Here is a 19,603-nt window from a genome sequence, read left to right as displayed (position 1 = left end):
GTTAGACTGCTGCTACACTGTCCTGTTAATACAGGTGCTGCCTCCCATTGTGTGCGGCAAGCAGGAGAGCAAACAGTGTTTGGACCGCAGTGAAAATGTTGGTTTTGAATGGCTGAATGCCAGCGGATATGGACTAAAGCAGAATACTGAGTTGGATAAAAATGTGTTGTGATTTTTGGAAATGATTAGATCTATCTCTATTCTAATAAATTTCAAATTTTGGCTTTACAACGTTGTTGAGTTACTGGAAGGTTTGCATCACAGGAGTCAGAAACAATCCTACGCAGCCACCACTAGAATTGAACTCTACAAGTACTATAATATTAATAATAGTGGTGCCGCCTTACCTTTATCTGCAACTGTGCAGAAACAGTTTAAACAGAATGAACAGACCTGAAAATGCGGCACAGGTTTCCAATGTCCAACGGCCCAACAGTACTTCAGTGAAATGATGCTCTTTCATCACAACAGGCTGAAATACGGGTAGACAATACGGCCTTGAAATAATATCAAAATATCACCAGGTACTTCTGTGAAAGGGACATTTTTCACAATGTACTGTATACATAAGAACTACAATGTAAATATGATTACAATGTGACTGTAATATATCATTTCAGCTTGTGCGTCTCTCTGTTGTGATTCAAAATGCCTCTCTGATCAAAGACACTTTTCCCAGTTTACCACCTATTGCATCTCATAAGACTGTGCATATGTGTGACACTCTAATCTAAAAGTGGGAAAAGTTTTTGTCCATCTGTAAGGCCGCAATCACTGATATGTCAGTAAAGACTGTCCAAGCGTAGCCTCTTTCAACACATGTGACCAGCGGTTGAGTCAAACTGACTCACATGGCTGAGATTGAAAAAGTTTGTCTATAGTGACCTATAATAAGCAGGAACAATGTGGCTGCCACCTGTCCGGCAGCATGCAGTGGATGACGTTGGGGTTAGTAAGAGGATTGTAGCACAACAGGGTGGGGCTACAATGCACGTGAGGGCCAGACCAGATGATCCATGCTAACATGGGAGTCGGCCCCCGGAGAGAACAGTGTCACCGTTAAGCAGTCAGTGACCCCCCCGGTACTTACCCCAAACCCCATTCTTCATCTTCAACACACACCCCTCTCCTTGTCAACCATCCAACACCCACTATGACTTTATAACCTCACTCTCTACTAAATCCATAGAACCGAAGCTGGATTTTTCTAATCAAAATGTTTATATCGTGATGTTTACTGTAGCTACATACACATTGACATGATTAATGTTTTTCATTGTCCCAGTGTGTACAAGGGATTCCTAGTCACTGTGAGTCACGCCACTCTGAGCACATTTAAAAATATGTATAATACTTTACTACACTCAGTACACTGTAATACCAAAAGAGATAATCAGTTGCACATTACCACAAGACTACACACAGAGTATCGATGTTGTGATCAGGTATTATCACGCGCTATATTTAGCAGGATAGAGCTTCACTGTTGGTCCAGTGTTTCCACAGTACACCAAATTTCTACCACATGTAAATCATAATATACAAGATCAGAACACTATATTAATAAATCATTAGTTAATGTTTGTCTCTGGTTTCTTTGATCTACATTATAAGTCTTGTTTTGACATTTGGTGGGCACATGTTAGAGGATCACAGAGGGTGCAGAGGAGCAGACATTCACAGTGGTCCGTGTTTTAAATTGAATCTTAAGAATTGTTTTTTCCTCTAGACTGCTGCTCTCTATTATGTTTAAACTCTAGAGATCTGTATATAAAAGTAAATTAAATCTCGGAGCTGTTTGGCCAAGCAACAGTGTTATTTGATAAACAGGAGAGAAATGACGTAACTGAAATTATATTTCTCGCAACAGCAAAATAAAAGAGAGAAGTATTTTTTCCAAAGGAAATTTGTAATCAGTGTTGCATTTTATAACACAAAGCATGGTTTAGATCTACTGTACTGATAAAGTAATGCATGTAAACATGGAAAGTTTGTCATCAGGGTTATGAAATGGGCACTTCCTTTAAGGAACAATACACTGAAAACAGGCAGGAAACATGGAAAGGTCATCGGGGTAGTGACACATCAGGCTGACCGCTGGCCACTTCATTACCAGTTTTATATTTTCAACATACTGGTTTTCAGTGCTTAAATCTAAACAAATATACAGTTGCAAAATGGGTAGGCTAGTTATGTTTGTTAGTCTGTTAGTCTTCTGCTTTTCTTTTTCAACTTAGGACTACAAACTAATAACCAGTTATTTCATCTCACACAGGTGGAGCACCTCTTTGCTAAGTTTCCAAGTCCAACTTATAACAGCAGACATAAGGTTCAAAGAATTTAATCAGGTTGCTTTGTCAGCAGTCCTGTTGTTGAAGTTGACTTTATATGTAAGAGCCATATAGTAAATTTCAGTATCCAGAGCCTTCGACCAACTGGGAGCATCTTCACTCACCGACATTCGACAAGCACTCAGCTTCACAGGTGTAAGAGAGGCCACTGAATGAGAAGGCAGGACTGTTTTTTGTTCTTTGGCTCTGACTGGTTGTTTTATTTATTCATAATTAAATGCTTTTAGTGTTATTATCCACCACAATTCCCGTTTATGCTATTTATGAAAGCCATGATAGCCATGATCATTTGCAGTGTTTTATAATTTGAGTCATGGCACTTTGGCTGTTAAGTTAATTTAGTAACAAAGGGATATAATGAGAATTTCTTCAATAATATGTGTAAAAGCCTACTGTTGTACTGTGGTTCAATATGCTTTGTATTTCCTCCATATATGTTTCAAAATCACACCCACCTACTATCCTTACACACCTTCGCTGTATAGCAACAGTAAAGAAACAATTCAAGTGGAAGTGACCAAGTATGTGATTCAAGCCTATAACTAAGACACAGTGACTGTGCCCGTATGAATCGGACGCCCTGTAGAGACTCAACTTTCCCCATCAGCATGCCTCAAGCGTGAACAGGGAATCCAAAAAAGGTCAACTTCCTTCATGTATTGAAATAAACAGGGATTGTGTTTAACAAGCAAAATTTTATCAAAACATCAGTTTACAAACTCTAAAACAAATCCTGCAGTATCATCTATGTCTCATTTATCCAGTCGTATGGTCAGTACTTCCTAAACACAAGCATTTGCACTAAAACCTTAGGATTTAAAACACGAACAGTCTCGTGCACAGTCGAGAAGCACGCCTGGGCACGTGTTTGCGTTTGGTCTCTGCTCAAGCAGAGCTCACACATACGCGCATACTCAGGCACTACTCATAGTCCAAAGTGGTTTATACTTACTCATTTTAGTGAGATGCATGTGTTTAGGAAGTGCTGAGTATAAAACTGGATTAATAAGACTTGGATTATACTGCACAAGTGTTTTTTAAAGCATGCTTTCATATAGTTTTGCTGTTGTTAAACACAGTCCCTGTTTACTTCAATTCATAAAGAATGTTGGACACATGCTAGAAAAGTTTTCTTCACGAATTCAACATAGCACGCAATGAAGTTTTCTTTTAACAACGTGTTGGTACATATGGGGTGCCGTTTGTAAAGTGGCTCACGCTGAAAATAACATCAACATTTTGCCACATTTAGCTTCAAACAATGTTTAAAAAAGTGTTGTGAATTTTTTACCATCACATTTACAGCAATATTTGTTAACTTAGAAATATATTAAATAGTTAAATCTAAATATTAAATGTGGCACCTAAATGTTAAATGTTAAATCTAAATATTAAATCTAAATCTAAATCTAAATCTAAATGTTAAATCTAAATATTAAATATAAATATAAATATAAATGTTAAATCTAAATGCTAAATATAAATATAAATATAAACATAAATGTTAAATCTAAATCTAAATCTAAATGCTAAACATAAATCTAAATGTTAAATGTTAAATCTAAATGTTCTGGGTGAAACTAAATATTTAGCTAATATGCAAATTCACACTGCCGGTCACCGGAAGTACCAAAATAAAAGCTCGAGATGGTCAGACTGTTTATAGAATCAAATAACGAATTAAAACCAACTTATCGGGGGAAATGGACACTTGAACATACATTAGCGTGATAATAACTACCCAAAATAACAAGAAACATGTTTGGAGAAATTTTATTTGATGTGTACTTGGAGTTGTTAGTGTCCCTTCGGAGGGAATCACCTTGTTGTTCACAAATACTTCCGGGTAGAAAACCAGCGGAGTTTAGCTACATATATATATATGCATACCTCACATTTTTCATGTCACTATATCACCATTTAGACTAATCTGGTGTTTGTAAAGTCTATAAACACAATGATCGAACAAACATTACTATCACGTTCTGAAATTAATAACATGGTTATCGTAGATTAGCGGGTCTAACCGTTAGCTGTTAGCCCCGTTAGCGGTGTCTGTAATGACTCATTGACTCTAAACAGTCCGTGAAAAAAAATATTTTTTTCCAGCGGATGTCTTAGTTACAACATGATTGAGCTAACTGGAGTAGTTTCATGTCGTATCCAACAACGGGAGGCTTTTAACAGATGACGTCCTGATGTTAGCTTTGCTGCCGCCACTGATGCTTTCTAGACATCGTGATTTCCCAAAACTGAATAAATACCACACATCACAACACAAAACTGCTTTGCTGACTGATTAGCTCAATCATGTTGTAACTAAGACATTCATTCATTCATTCATTCATTCATCTTCTAACCGCTTCATCCTCTTGAGGGTCGCGGGGGGGGGCTGGAGCCTATCCCAGCTGACATCGGGCGAGAGGCAGGGTACACCCTGGACAGGTCGCCAGACTATCGCAGGGCTGACACATAGAGACAAACAACCATTCACGCTCACATTCACACCTACGGACAATTTAGAGTTACCAATTAACCTAGTCCCCAATCTGCATGTCTTTGGACTGTGGGAGGAAGCCGGAGTGCCCGGAGAGAACCCACGCTGACACAGGAAGAACATGCAAACTCCACACAGAAGGGCTCCCACGCCCGGGATCGAACCGGCAACCCTCTTGCTGTGAGGCGAGAGTGCTAACCAACACACCACCGTGCCGCCCTAACTAAGACATCCGCTGGAAAAAAATATTTTTTTCACGGACCGTTTAAGAGTTAATGAGTCATTATAGACACTGCTAACGGTGCTAAGAGCTAACGGTTGTTAGCTTAGCTTAGGTTGTTAGTCCCTCCGAAGGGACACTAACAACTCAAAGTACACGTCAAATAAAATTTCTCCAAACATGTTTCTTGTTATTTTGGGTAGTTATTATCACGCTAATGTATGTTCAAGTGTTCATTTCCCCCGATAAGTTGGTTTTAATTCGTTATTTGATTCTATAAACACAGTCTGACCATCTCAAGCTTTTATTTTGGTACTTCCGGTGACCGGCAGTGTGAATTTGCATATTAGCTAAATATTTAGTTTCACCCAGAACATTTAGATTTAACATTTAACATTTAGATTTAGATTTAACATTTATATTTAATACTTATATTTAGCATTTAGATTTATATTTAGCATTTAGATTTAACATTTAGATTTAGATTTAATATTTAGATTTAACATTTAACATTTAGGTGCCACATTTAATATTTAGATTTAACTATTTAATATATTTCTAAGTCAACAAATATTGCTGTAAATGTGGTAAAAGGTGACGGTAAAAAATTCACAGCACTTTTTTAAACATTGTTTGAAGCTAAATGCGGCAAAATGTTGATGTTATTTTCAGCGTGAGCCACTTTACAAACGGCACCCCATAGGTACAGGGGGCGGTGAGAGGATGAACTGCAAAGAAGTCCTACTATGACAACAGCTGTTTTATCTTGCAGTGATTGTGTAGTAAGCAACAGAATTACAGTATTCAAGTTACGAAGTAATCTACCAGTACACTTGCAAGTATTTTATTGTTGCACACAGACTCAGGCAAACCATTTGCTTTACATCTCGCCCAAGATTTTCACACACCCAATGGAACGACGGACTATGTGGCCAGCTCACAAGTTCAGAAATGACTCTGTGTGCTGTGAACAAGAACCTAAGATGTTAAGATGCTTCCTGAGTGGAAACAACCTGTTCAGCAGTTCAGAAACTGTCCTGACTGACTGGATTTAACCATTAATATCAATACTGCATGAGAAATCATAGTATAACTGTATACTTTACTGTTGTGTGGTTGTTCTACCCTGTTCATCGATGAGGAATAACCCCTCACACATGATTGAATGATATGTAAATCCCAGATATTACTGTGGAAAAACAATTTAATAAGACCACACTCATCTTGAATGCCTAGCCTGAGATAAGCACAGGCAATTCCAAGTTTACAATCACCCTGTCTAAATCTGACATATCACTGCAACAGATCACATCCATATTCTGCAGCTCGTAAGCATAATTACAGACGCAGTTGAAAAGGGGGAGGGTTACGCAGTGTGTGTGTGTGTGTGTGTGTGTGTGTGTGTGTGTGTGTGTGTGTGAGAAACAGTCATGTGATCAATTACAAGAAAGATAAGATTTTGTTTCAATTCAGCGGCACCCATTTGCGAACTAATGGCTTTTCTTGGAAACCAGTCTCCAGGGTCATTACATAATGAGCTGAGATGTAGTTAGCCATAAAACTGTCAAGTGGTTACACATCACAACGATGCCAGGCCAAAGAGCCGGATAACACACAGCTTTTAATTGTTATAATATGAGAACTTACTCAGACACGTAGGTGGTTGCAAAAGGGGGGATTTTTTATAATCATTATCAAACTACAAATTAGGGCTGACCTGAATGCTTCAAAGCTTCAAAGATTCTATCGTTGCCTATCCATGTCTGAATCAGTATTCCAATGCTCTGTTTTTTCTACACCATCACCCCAAAGTTCTCAAGCAGCCCATAATCTAGGAAATAGTAATCCAACATAATCAATTATACATCAGCATTATTATTATTATTATTAGTTATTCTCAGGCATGGACTTTAAACTTAGTGTTAGGCCGCCTTTTTTGACTACAATAGTTTGACCACCCGTGACAGGCTTACAGAAACGTTAGCATGATGTTGAAAAAAATCAGGCATCTGGAATAGTTTCAAAATTTACAAAGAGTGACCGCCTAAAAGTCAAGAGACAGATATGCCAAAGGAAACCGGCATATCACAAATCTACAACGAGCTCAGCAAACCACCTGGAAATTGAAAGTGACTTTAGCCGTCCTGCAATGTATTTATTTTCTAGCTATTATTACTAATGTTACTGTGACCTGCATTCTAACAAAAGGACTAATTGTCACAACCACACATCAGCCTCTATGCCTGAAAACTGGTATTCGGGACAGCCCTAATACAAATCTTAGAAATTAAAAAAATCATCCACACAATTGTGCTTAGCAGGAAAGTCAACAAATAGGCCGATCTTTAGTATATTTATTCTAATAAAAGCCAATAAACTACCAGCTACCACACCTCCACCAACCTGAGTCAGTTGTTACACCTGAACACCACATGTGATTGAGTGTGTGAAAACTAGTTCCCAAATGAGAAGAGAAGTCAAAATAAATCTCCATAATAGTAACAGATAAATGGCAGAGATGTAAAGCTTCTGCAACTTCATATGGCAGAAACATTTAACCTACACCTACAGAACTGAGAAGAGAGAGAGCCTGAACATTAACAACTGCAGAAGCATTACGTCATTATTTTCACTTTTATTTAATTAATAGTATTATATAACATCCAGTTTAAAATCTATTAAAACGAGCATACTGTGAACATGACGGATGGTGTCGATAAAAGGGTGCTTGGGCTAATCTGATAGGGCTGTGTGGGTACATCGGATCTAACAAACACTCATAAAAGGCGATCCCCAAATGCTTTGCTCTTAAAATTAAATATTAAATGCAGATATACAATACCTCATTTTTATATCAGGACCCAAGCAGTGGTTCAACCAAGCAAACAATGGGGACAAACATGATTTGACAAACCTAAAGGTGAAGACAGCCAGAAATACTGAACCCTGTTAAATAACCTATAATAAAATTCTACATGTCTAAGATGTGCATGTGTGAGAAGGTCTTTGCTACAAGTTTGTTTAACCTCACACCCAAAAAATCACTCCTGCCGATAGAAGTCGCTGAGGGCAGTTTTGATGTCTAGGAGACGGCTTCTTATGACAGAAAGCTATACTGATGGCGTGACTTCTAGCCTGGGGGAGGGTCATCACAGGAGGAGGAAGAGGGAGATACAGAGAGACGAGAGAGGGGGATTAAGGGAGGAAATAAAGACAGCAGGAGATGGAAGAGAAAAAAAAATAGCCCCTGCAGCCTGGCAAGCCTTTCAGTACTGCTACCTTGAGATGCATGATGTGCCTTAACCTCAATCAGGCAATTTTTCTAACAGGATGTCTTCCCACTACCAAAGGGCATGTGAGGGGTGAGTTGAAGAGAATCACTTACTTACCCATTATGTTCGAGTTCATGAAAGGTGTTGGGGACAATCCTTCATGGGACACTAATCTACTGTCACTCAAATGATCGCCGTAATGAGGGCTGTCAGCGAAACCCTGGGGGGAAGAGATCAGAATATTAAGCACATTATTGGGCAACTTCACTAATTGAGTGATATGGCATACCACTAATTAGGAAGAGGAGAGCACAACTGGTCGGTTATGCTAATGAACTGTCCCCTTTATTGTGCATTACGAGTACAAACAAATAAAAGAGAATCTAACATCTCTGCTACTGACATTTCTACTGTTGTTTCACATTCATAATATGTTTACATTATAACACAATGATGTGCCATGAAGATACAAGTATTCAGTGGACCTATTTGTGCAGAAGAAACAACAACGGTATGTTTTACTTTTTTTTTTTTTTTTTACGTTATCAAAGATCAGTCATGCCTGGTGGATATGAAAGCTACCTGCCTGCAGTGCCTCCCTTTATGTTTTATCTGAATCTGTGGACAGCGACATCAATTGAGGCTTTTAAGTGACTCACCTTTTCAGCCTTACGTTCACCTAGAATCTGTTATTAATGCTCCACCGCTATTTTTTATTACGCGCAATCTTTATAGATTACAATTAAGATAATGATGGTGGACGTGGTTATGATACTTGCTGCTGTTACTGTTTTATATCATTTATTTAACCTTTGTTCTGTTTATTATATCATTATTCAACTGTTTATTACTCTTACTTCCCTCCTCTTATTAAATGTAATACTTTAACTGCTATGTACACTGGGTGAGCCTCATGACAGGTGCTTCTGGATGTCATACCCTCATATAGACTGAAGTGTGCCTAAACCATATTGACTCAGTGAAATAAATTGCTTTATAAGCTATTCGTGTAAAAGTATACTGTGCAGAATTGCTGGTTACTGTTCGCAAAAACGCTCGCCAATGAAAGTGAAAGTAAAGGCCAATCCCAAATTCACTCTCATTTGGCATTTTGGTTCAGTATATTTGCATTTTTTCCCTGCTGTGTCTCTTGGATGCCTGCTGCTTATGGTCTGGCGCCTAGTGGCTACGTTTTCATTAAGCTCCAACCTCACCTGAGTGCTGTGTGGATACACAGGCAGGCAGAGGGCCGAGTCTCTGCAGAGGGATTAATTCTATGGGTCTATACATTGTTTTTAGGGGAAATCCTGCATAGTATATCTTAAAAAAAAAAAACAACCCAATTTATTTCCACAACACTGTGAGACCATTTTGGGGGCCGGTTTTGTAATGAAAATACTTCTGATTCAGTGCTCTCCTAAAGGTTGTAATTAAATGGAAAATCTAAATCCTTGCCAAAGTCTTAAAAAGCAGGGTGAAATGTCATTATTGTTAAGGAGCATTTGTGCTATAAACACATAAATAAATAACTTGGCTTATGAGCTTCTTAATGTCAACTTATCATCACCAACAAAGCAGGTGATGCTTTAGAAAGCTGGACCCTAAAACACTTTGCTTTATCTTTATTGCAATACATCTATAAACAACATAAAAACATGATATATTTGTTTATCTTAAAGTTTCCTTTTAAATTCTCCCATTTTATCTATAATGATAACAGGGTTATATATCTGCCCACTGTTCATAAGAATGTGTTGTTACACAGAAGAGGAAGAAACAGAGAGATGCAATCCTACATCATTCCCAGGTACCTGCAGCTTAAAAAAATTGCCTTTTCTCCTGCAGCTTGACAGTGCCTTTTCATGACAGTTATCAGCTTCGGGGGCTTAGGTCTAAATATCGGTCACAGTATGGTTTTTGAAACTCGGGTTCGGGTCCCATGTAATAAAAGATACTCTGTTACAGTGCTAATCCCAAGCCCTGTGAAAATCCTCCTATGCTCCAGTCAAATACATCTCCCCAAACTACATTAACTCCAGCAGTGGGCTTGCATTTCTATGGAGCTATTTTCACCAACTCATACCCTTTGCATTCAACATACAGTAAAAAAAAAAAAAGTAAATCTTATTATCCATCTTTTTTTGTGAGTGAATGGTGATGGAGTAATTTCAAAGGCAGTGGAGTGTTGTGCTGTGTCGAGGGAATCCTCAGAGATTCCCTATTGTGCTCCTGCCAGGCCGCACATACTGTTAATCACACCATGAACAGACTCAATAACAACAACAGCCCCGTGAGAGAGGCTCGAGCAAACTAACACACACAGACTTACACATACACAGCTAACCTAAGCAGGCACAAAACATCTCCTCTCTTCTGCAGCAAAACAAGGAAAATATTTCAAACTACAGACTTAAAGGAATTCCTGGCAGTGAGTTAGATGATTTACTGATACTACTCTGATATTTGTCCATTAAGGCTATAGACAGCAGCCAGTTAGCTTAGCTGAGCATAAAGACTGGAAATTGGGGGAAACAGCTAGCCTGGCTTAAAAAAAACACTTATCAGCACCTCTAATAATAGAATTTATGACCAATTTTGCATTGACCAAAACTGAAGAAAAAAGACATGAACCAACATTGATTGCTTAGGGTTAGGGACATTTTTGCCCAAATGTTCACTGTTACATTAAACATTAATTTTGTGGAAAAATACCTGGCATTTGTTGGCAAAGGGATTTTTTTTTTCTGTCAATTTGTGACTCACTCTGCATATGGAATTCCACTCTTTTGATTCCCATCATGCCAAGTTTGAAAAAACTTTTTGCATAGAATACACCGAGCTAGTATGTATTGCCTTGTACCTGATTCATCTTGGTTAAATAGCCAATTTTCATTGAATCTGCACTTCCGTATGTTGTCCAGAGTACAGCGACAGCTAGCTAGCAGACAGTGAATCCTCTGCGCTGAACATCATGGCTGGAAACAAAGCATGAGTGTTGTTGGCTCCACTATCCTGATCTACGTGACATTATTATGGCATTTGGGAATTAACTTAAAAAATAGGGGGTTCCACTCATTTTGAGATTTTACAATGCAGCGCCAGAAAAAAACTATTCCTAAAATCCTATATCCCATTTCTTAGCATTTTTAAGACCTTTGATAGATTGATTTAAGATATTTTAATACCCATTAAAGCCTCATTTTTAGATTAATGAACTGAACGCCTTTTAAGACTTCTTTAGGGTCTGGGGAAACCCTGTCCTGGCAACTACTTTCAACCAAGACACAAACCGGTGAATTGTCATTTGTATGTTTCGTCTTTTTTCCAGATTAGACCAACAACATATCATGTGTTAATGAGGGAGCTTTAATGCAAGGTGTTCCCCCCCGGTTTCAATCTTAGCCCTGGCTGCCCTGCCTACATTTAACGGACAGATATGGGGATGGTATTGATCTAATCATCTCAGCTCTTTGCCAGAAAGCGAATTAACAAATTTCACAAATAGTCAAACTATTCCTTGAACTAAATATTAGAAAGCACTTGGTGGTGATGAGCAGTTCGTTCATTCACCAACAAGTCTTCTTTGATTGTTATGACTGCCAGTGTCAATCCAGGCTCGGTGTGTAAGTGTTTGTGTGTGTTTGTGTGCGTGTGTTCAAATGTGTTTGTTCCTCTGGGACTGTTAGATCATCAATCACAGATCCCTCATCATTCCCAAACACTGGTGGCCTACATCTATCTGAGACACTAACACACGCTGTCATCGCTGCCACGGGGCTGCGTTGGCACTATTGGCTAAATAACTGTCAGATCACTGTGGCAGTGTGCAGGCCGAAGATCACGCCTAGTCCCCCAATCACTCGCTGCAACATTTAAAAAGTCATCTCTTCCCCACTCTGTGCTGCATCCCAGGTGAACGTGTGGCTGCATGTGGCAGCTTGGGAAGTAATGATATGGTCATGATGGATGCGTGTGGGGTCAAGTATCAAGTCGGAGCAGGGCACTGGGGAAGTGGGGGTTGTCGTGCGGCAGTGGTGGGCACAGCCCCGACTGTCAGACCGCCAGCCTACAGCCACAGCTGCCCAGGATACAGCGGCTGGCTGCGAGCCAAGGTCAGCACGGCAGGGCTCGGGACTGTTCACAGTTGACTGATCACACACTCATAGCTCACCAGCTCAAACAAGCTCAGGGACAAGACTGAATTCCCTTTGTAACAGACTGAAAGATGAAGCACTGAGGATGTCTTCAGAGAGCCTTGGACAGATATTGTGAATAGAGCATAATCTGAGAAATAGCTCTCATTTTTAATCAATTATTTGATTCTCAGTTAACAAAGTAATAAAACTAGGCATTCCTAGAAACACCTAACGGCCAAGGCTATTATTTTCACCACGGAAAACAACAATAACCAAGATGTTCTACAACACAATGCTGCTGCTAACACTGACTTTCAAAATCAAGCAGAAGTAGAGAATGACAAGAAGACATCTTAAAATCTAAGAGACATAATCATCTCTGCAAATGCGCAGAAACATACAATTGACGCTTTTCAACCCACAATGTTTAATTTTTGATGCTAGGGGTCTCTCTATCCAAACAACAAAAGACAGCCTTTGAGGACATCATGAAATAGCGTGGGATCATGGGAGTTGTTGTCTTCATAGTTGAACAAACATCACTGCCAATGAAAATCTACGTGAATGTCTCAGGCAAAAATCATGTCCATGAATGAAGTAATATATTTTCATTTTATTAACGTTTATTCATGTTATGATTACTATTTCAAATATTATTATTACTACTGTTTCAGTAATGCTTTGATACTAATAATAATATATTAAATGATAATGCAAATGAAACACACTGTTACCTTGAAAAAAATTACAGATTCCTCTGGGTTTGAACATTGTGGGAAACATTTTGTATAATAATATATTAAGTACACAACTATACAAAATATATAACAAATGTTTAGACAGTTTTAGACATTTTAACGTGAAAATGTTGCATTTTATAACTTTCATTGGGTGTGAACACTAGTATTATTATTCCCCAATGTTTTTTGGCACGTAACATTACGTTACTATATTACCCAATATTATATTACTTTTATCATTCATACCTTTCATACATCAAGAAATATACCACATTTTTAAGGGGAAAATGAATGGATGAAATGCTCTGAATTAAAACCATTTCACGCTTCAACTCATATACACACAATGAACTTACTGTTTTAATTTTTTTGTCCTTACATATTCATAATTTCAGCTAGAAATGCCATAACCTTACAGTGTTTCACATCTTTCATATATCATGGCTATCATTCAACTTTCAAAGACAGCAATTCAGTTTAGCTTCAGCTTTTCAGCATTCAGCATTAACACCACAGTTTCGTGAGATACTGATTTTTTTAGATTTAATTGTTTCTTTAAGATTTATCTGAGTAAAATGGTGACTTAAGATTGCCAGTACTCGTAGTTGTAAATGTGAGCCACTTGCCTAAAGTGTGCATCAATAAGCTCAGCCCCCCTCTTTTAAAAAAAAAAGGAGGGAAAACATGTAGGAAGTAGTCTTAGATGGTTTATATTTAGCCAGCCTGCCCACTTATGTTACACATCATTATTTTTGTCAGTTAACTGCAGGTGCCTTCCTCATACTGTGTGATTTTCATTTCAGTACTGAAATTCTGGCACATGTATGTATGATGACAAAAACAGTCAAACTGCTTCAGCAGCAATAGTCAAGTGTTACTGCATTCCTCATTGATTAGATAGGCGACCAAATAGGGCGCCAAAAAAGTACATATTGGATTTAAATAAAAATCTTTATTTTATTTTTTAAATAAAAATTAAGAGGAACTGTATCATTTGGGTTGGTCTGACACCTCTCCGATACAGTGCCCTCAAGAGCATTATGCTACTACTATATACAGAATTTGTCAATTTTATCAGCTTATCTCACTTTTAGAAAATAATAATGGCTTGCTGCAGCACTGGCTGTTAAATGCTATACTGATACTCCATTTTTAGTCACCTGACTACAAATTAGTGCTGCAACAACTCAGAGCACTATCAGTTATTATATTCTTAACCGTGATTTAATGGTCATATATTAATAACTGACAACCATTATAGCTTCTTTTGCCACGTTTCTCTGCATTGACTTTTGCCACCACGTGTTTAAATATATCTGGTAAAGCACTGTCATAACTGTGATAGAGAACAATCCTAAAACACATTTTTAAATGAAAACATTCAATCATGCAAACAGATTATTGTAGACTACTCAGTTTCACAAGATATGCTGCTTACTTCTTTAAGAATTCATCTATAATTTAATCCATAGGCTATATAAATCAAGTCTGTATCAATATGAGGTGTGTATGCAGCTGTGTGTGTGAGTGTGAAGAGTGTGGCATGTGCTTGTTTGCGTGAACGCCTTATGGTGGTGCAAACAGCTGTCTGCTGGCTGATGCTGTGCCTTGCAATGTCAGAAACACTCATTTATATGCACCTGGAGCACAGATATCTCAAGCGTCTCTGTCTTATAATTCAAATCAAGCTGCCTATGTTACCATAGCCTGTAGATGTTCATTCGGGAAGGGCACAGAGAAATAAACAAGGTAACGCAGCCCGAGTGGCTCTGACATTTAACTGAAATCTAATGGAAAGTGACAGGAGATTGACATTAAATGAAATTCATACAGGGCATCTAGAACAACCAACGTGTGAGGGACAAACAAACAGGGGGAGAGCTGTTCACACTTGCTCACACACACAGTGAGATGTTCTCGCTTTGACTGAATAATAGAGATGCAGTTTAATATGCACACTTATTATTATTATTATTATTATTATTATTACTGTTATTATCATTATTTCAATGCAATACACATTCATAGCATTTTTTGGTGCGATAAGTGTGCATTGTCACTAAGCAACATTACTGTATACTTAAAGAAAAAAGATGAGGATATTCTCGTCCTTTGTGTAGATCTGTGATCACTAACAATGTATCATAATATAATCTGAAGAAAAACTGGAAGGAATAATTAAAAACCTCTGATTGTAGCAGCTCAATCATTCAAAGAACCAACATATCTCGACCTCTGTAGGTCTTCATCTGGGCTTAAAGCCACAACAATGAAGGCTTGTCCTTCCTTGTTGATATATATTTCTTGTTTTTTTTTCTTGTTTTTTTTTCTGCAGTGCCTGGATTGCCTTCCTGCACAGAAGACACGCCCTCTCCTCACATAGTCAAACAAATTGTGGCCCAACACTGCAACAACACTGAAAGACAAAACCTTAATTTTTGCTTCAAACCAGCTGCATATGAGTCATGGACAAAGAAGTGTTTGGATGTGCTACAGAAAACTATTATCTAATTTATGTGTCAGTGCAGCCCCCCCCCCTTCTCAGCACTGCTCAAACTTGAAACAGTGACTGTCTGCCTGATATTTTCATGTTGTTTTTTATTTGTTTTCTTTTACATATGACGAATAAGTTGAACTGACTGCATAAGTTTTCTTATTACCACTACAGAGGATGGAACTGTGTTACCCCAAATCTAATAAAGCCAACAAATAGTATCTGGGTGCCATTTGCAGTGGAAAAAAAACCCAAACAATTTACTGTAAATACTCTACTGCAATATCTCCAATGATACTGAGTATGTGTAAACCCGTTGTGAGTGCAGGATTACAAGTTGAACACAGAGCTATCAGCCATCATGTCTTCACAGTTTATGACAGTTTACTCGTGCTGGCGTTTACAGAATATGAGTGGCCAGTGGAGGAACAAACCAGTGGCCTTGGAGATGTGCCAACTGGATGTCAGTGAATCTCATTAAAACCAAGCTTAAACACATGAATCACCTGCACTGGCTTGATTTACCACAGTTAACAGTTAGCTGCCTGGTTAAAAGATGCATTCCTAATTACAGGTGTAACTAATAATGGATAAGGTGATTGACAGAAAATTAACTAGCAACTAAGTTGATATCTTATTAAGTGTTTCCACAGTTTTTCAAGCACAAAGAAAGAGGTCCTGGTTCCAGATTCTCAAATGCGCTGCTTCTGTTTTACGTCTCGTAACTTTAATATCTTTGTGGACGGCTGGTCGTACAAAATAAGACATCTGAGGATGTGTGTGCATTCTGTCACTATTTCACATTTGTAAACCAATAATTTGATTAATTGGTTCATCGAGAAAATAACTGTCAGATAAATCTATATAATGAAAATAACCTTAGTGAATATCCCCTTATAATATTCTCTCCACAATTATTGTTGATGTTATGAAATTGAAGACACCCTCAGTCAAGAGATTCTTTTAGTTGAGTTTAGTTGCTTAGAAGTGGTGAATTTACAGCTCACAGCAACTTAACACAATATAGTCAATTGCTTTTGTTTTATATCTAATGTTGCTAAGAAATGTTGCACATCTTCAGTTCGTTGTTAGTGTAGCTAGCACCTATTAGCTCGCAGGGCTAACTTGGCTTTTTTACTATATTACGAGAATGTCGCTGTCACCCTGCAAGTCCTGCCGACCCCCCATTCAAATTCTCACTCTACATTGAAAAAGTAACAAATAGACAAATATTCGTATTAAGAAGCCAAATCTGATTTGAGAGTCATTATTCTGAGACAGGTACAGCCCTGCTTTTTTTTTCAGTGAAATACCAACAGAGAGCTGGGCTTAAATTTGGAGTTTAGGGGGTTAAGGAGTAGACGACACTTAAAGTAAGTTTTATTATTATTTATTAGTCTTCCTCTTTTAGACACTGAATCCTTGTTAAAATGATCAGCAGCAAAGTTTTCCCCTCAATGGCACCACAACTGATCACATACTAACTGCTAAAAAAAACATTTAACATATACATCTACAACCAAAAAGATGCTTTATCCCACAAAAATATCAGATTCCAGTTACTGGTTTTCCTGCCAACTACATCACGTTTGGTGACATATAAACAAATCCCCTGCACCTCCTATGAGGACATTAACCCCTTCACAAACCCTTTCACAGAGAAATGTGTCTATTACTGGTCATACAACTTGACTGGTGGCCTGGATAAGGTGAGACTGAAACACGGTGAATGTGCCGGTTTGATGTAATGAGTGTTAAATGATGTGCTGTGGAGCAGAAAGGCCACTCAGAGGCATTAAGGTGGGGGTCATCTTACCCGGGAGGACTCATAGGAGGGACTGGACTCGCCACCTGGGGCCCAAGACGCTTGGTTGGTCCGCTCATCCATACCTGTCAGAGAGAGAGATGCACGACTCAGTCAGCAAGTCAAGGTTACTCACACAGTTCAATGTACATAAGGTTTATCTACATTCTCTGTATCTGTCCCACACAGAGGAACCATGAAGAAGTACAGAACAACTGAATCACATTGGCAAAAACAATACTGGTCATTAAGTTCACATGTTTATGCAGTGACCCTGTGAGAGGTGTAACACCATGTTTTCAACTAATGCATCTTTCCTCTTTTATTTCCCTGTATTATAAATCAAATGTAAACATAGATGTGTTTTCCACAGGATCCCTGAGTATTACTTTACAAAAGATAAGGACTGGAAAATGTTTTTTTCCATGTTCAATCTTTTAAAATAATGGCAATAGAGGTTAAAATATTATAGCTGCTGCGCAGCAATGGGTCGGGTCCAGGCCTTTTTAGGAAAATCAGATTTGAAACCACTGTAAAAAATTCAATTATTAAGACAAAAATCTGAAAATACACATATTGCATCTAGACAGCATGGAGATGTTGGTAATTTGTTTGTAAGAATGATTGATTGGCTCCATAAGTGAAAAACTGATGTTTAAAATGGCCATTTTTACTTTGACTCCAATTGTTCACATTAGAACAAAATTCAAAATGCTGTCAAAAATTCAGTTTTTGAGATAAAATTCTGAAATTTGCCACACATCATCTACCATGACTCTAGAATTTTGTCCTTTTTTTTTCATGAACACTGACGATTTATTTAGCAAGAATTTGCATGTATATGTTTACAGTACCGTTTACAGTCAAACATTTTGATGCACTGTAGGCTGTAGTTTTTGTAGGACAGTCTGAAGATGCTCTGTAGCAAGTTTGGTGTCAATTGAGCAAAAATTGTGGGAGGAGATAGGTTTAAGAACTTTTACAGTTTTTGAAAAAAACAGAGTGATGAACTTCATAATTTTTAATAGGTTCAAATGTGCAAAAGTTTCTTCAGTATTGGGGCTACAGTTTGATGAAGGTTGTGAAGTTCTACACGTATGGTTGATTTGATATTAATTTTCAAAGTTTTGAACTTTAGGTGCTTCCTGTAGCGCCACCATCAGGACTACTGGCTTGAGTTTACAGCTGAGCATATCTGGCATGAGACTGAACCTTTGTGCAAAGTTTGGTGAGTTTTCACCCATGGGAAGTATGATTTCCTCGGAAGAAGAAAGAAGAAAGAAAAAAGAAGAAGAATACCTAGGATTACAATAGTGTCCTGGCAGCTTAGCTGCCCGCACCCTAATTAGTCGATTTAACTGAGTGAAATTCCCTTGAGTCACTTTTCAAGCATAACTACCAAACATTTGTTACTGTTTTAAGTAACCGGATATGAATCATCTTTGGGGCTCGAACTGTTGGAGCAAAAAAAAAGAAGACGAACATTTTATTTTTAAAAAAGATTAATCATGAAAAGAATTGTCTGATTAATTGATGAAGTAGTCCATGAAAATAATTATTAGCTGTAACCCTAATTAGCAGCCAAATCAAATCCTGAAAACCACTTGTACTCTTCAGAGGTGATCTATAACCCCTATTAAAAACACATTTTAATATATGTGTTTTCACAGGGCTTGTGGCCAAAACTCACTTTTATCTGTAAGTTACTTCTTAAAACCTTTTTATATACAAAGCCATTTCTTCATTTTAATTTTATTGGTTGTATTCTTTTTATTTTGCTTTATCTTACTCTCTCATATGTAGCGCCTTGTCACAAAACTTTTAAACTGTTTTTAATTTTGTTAGCATTTTTTAATTTTGTAAAGCACTTCGGAACTTTGTTTCTTAAATTTTTTAACTATTATCTGCATACAAGTTTGCGATGCTACCGATAATCAAAAGGGCAGGCTTATGTAATATCTTATGTCTAATTAACATCTCAAATACAAACTGTAACAGCTGAATGATGACATATCATCTCACAACAAGGTGAGATTTTACAACGCAACTATGCTTTTTCCCATCTGGAAATTACTTAGAAAAGTGACTA

The 19,603-nt window shown here is 37.8% G+C and overlaps 1 protein-coding gene across 5 annotated transcripts in view; it reads right to left on the bottom strand.

The window, feature by feature from the left end:
• Positions 1–19,603, bottom strand: part of tcf12 (transcription factor 12) — a 101,012-nt gene that overhangs the window by 67,605 nt on the left and 13,804 nt on the right. For all 5 annotated transcript variants that reach the window (XM_049594516.1, XM_049594524.1, XM_049594541.1 and 2 more), the window contains exons 4-5: positions 17,527–17,600; positions 8,458–8,560 (exon numbers count right to left, since the gene is read on the bottom strand). In XM_049594516.1, coding sequence (XP_049450473.1) covers positions 8,458–8,560; positions 17,527–17,600 — 177 coding nt within the window. The remainder of the gene's footprint in view (positions 1–8,457; positions 8,561–17,526; positions 17,601–19,603) is intronic.

This window comes from Epinephelus fuscoguttatus, linkage group LG2, assembly GCF_011397635.1.
Source record: "Epinephelus fuscoguttatus linkage group LG2, E.fuscoguttatus.final_Chr_v1".
Classification (NCBI taxonomy): Eukaryota; Metazoa; Chordata; class Actinopteri; order Perciformes; family Serranidae; genus Epinephelus; species Epinephelus fuscoguttatus.
Note: the sequence above shows the minus strand (reverse complement) of the source record. Positions and strands in the feature narration are given on the sequence as shown.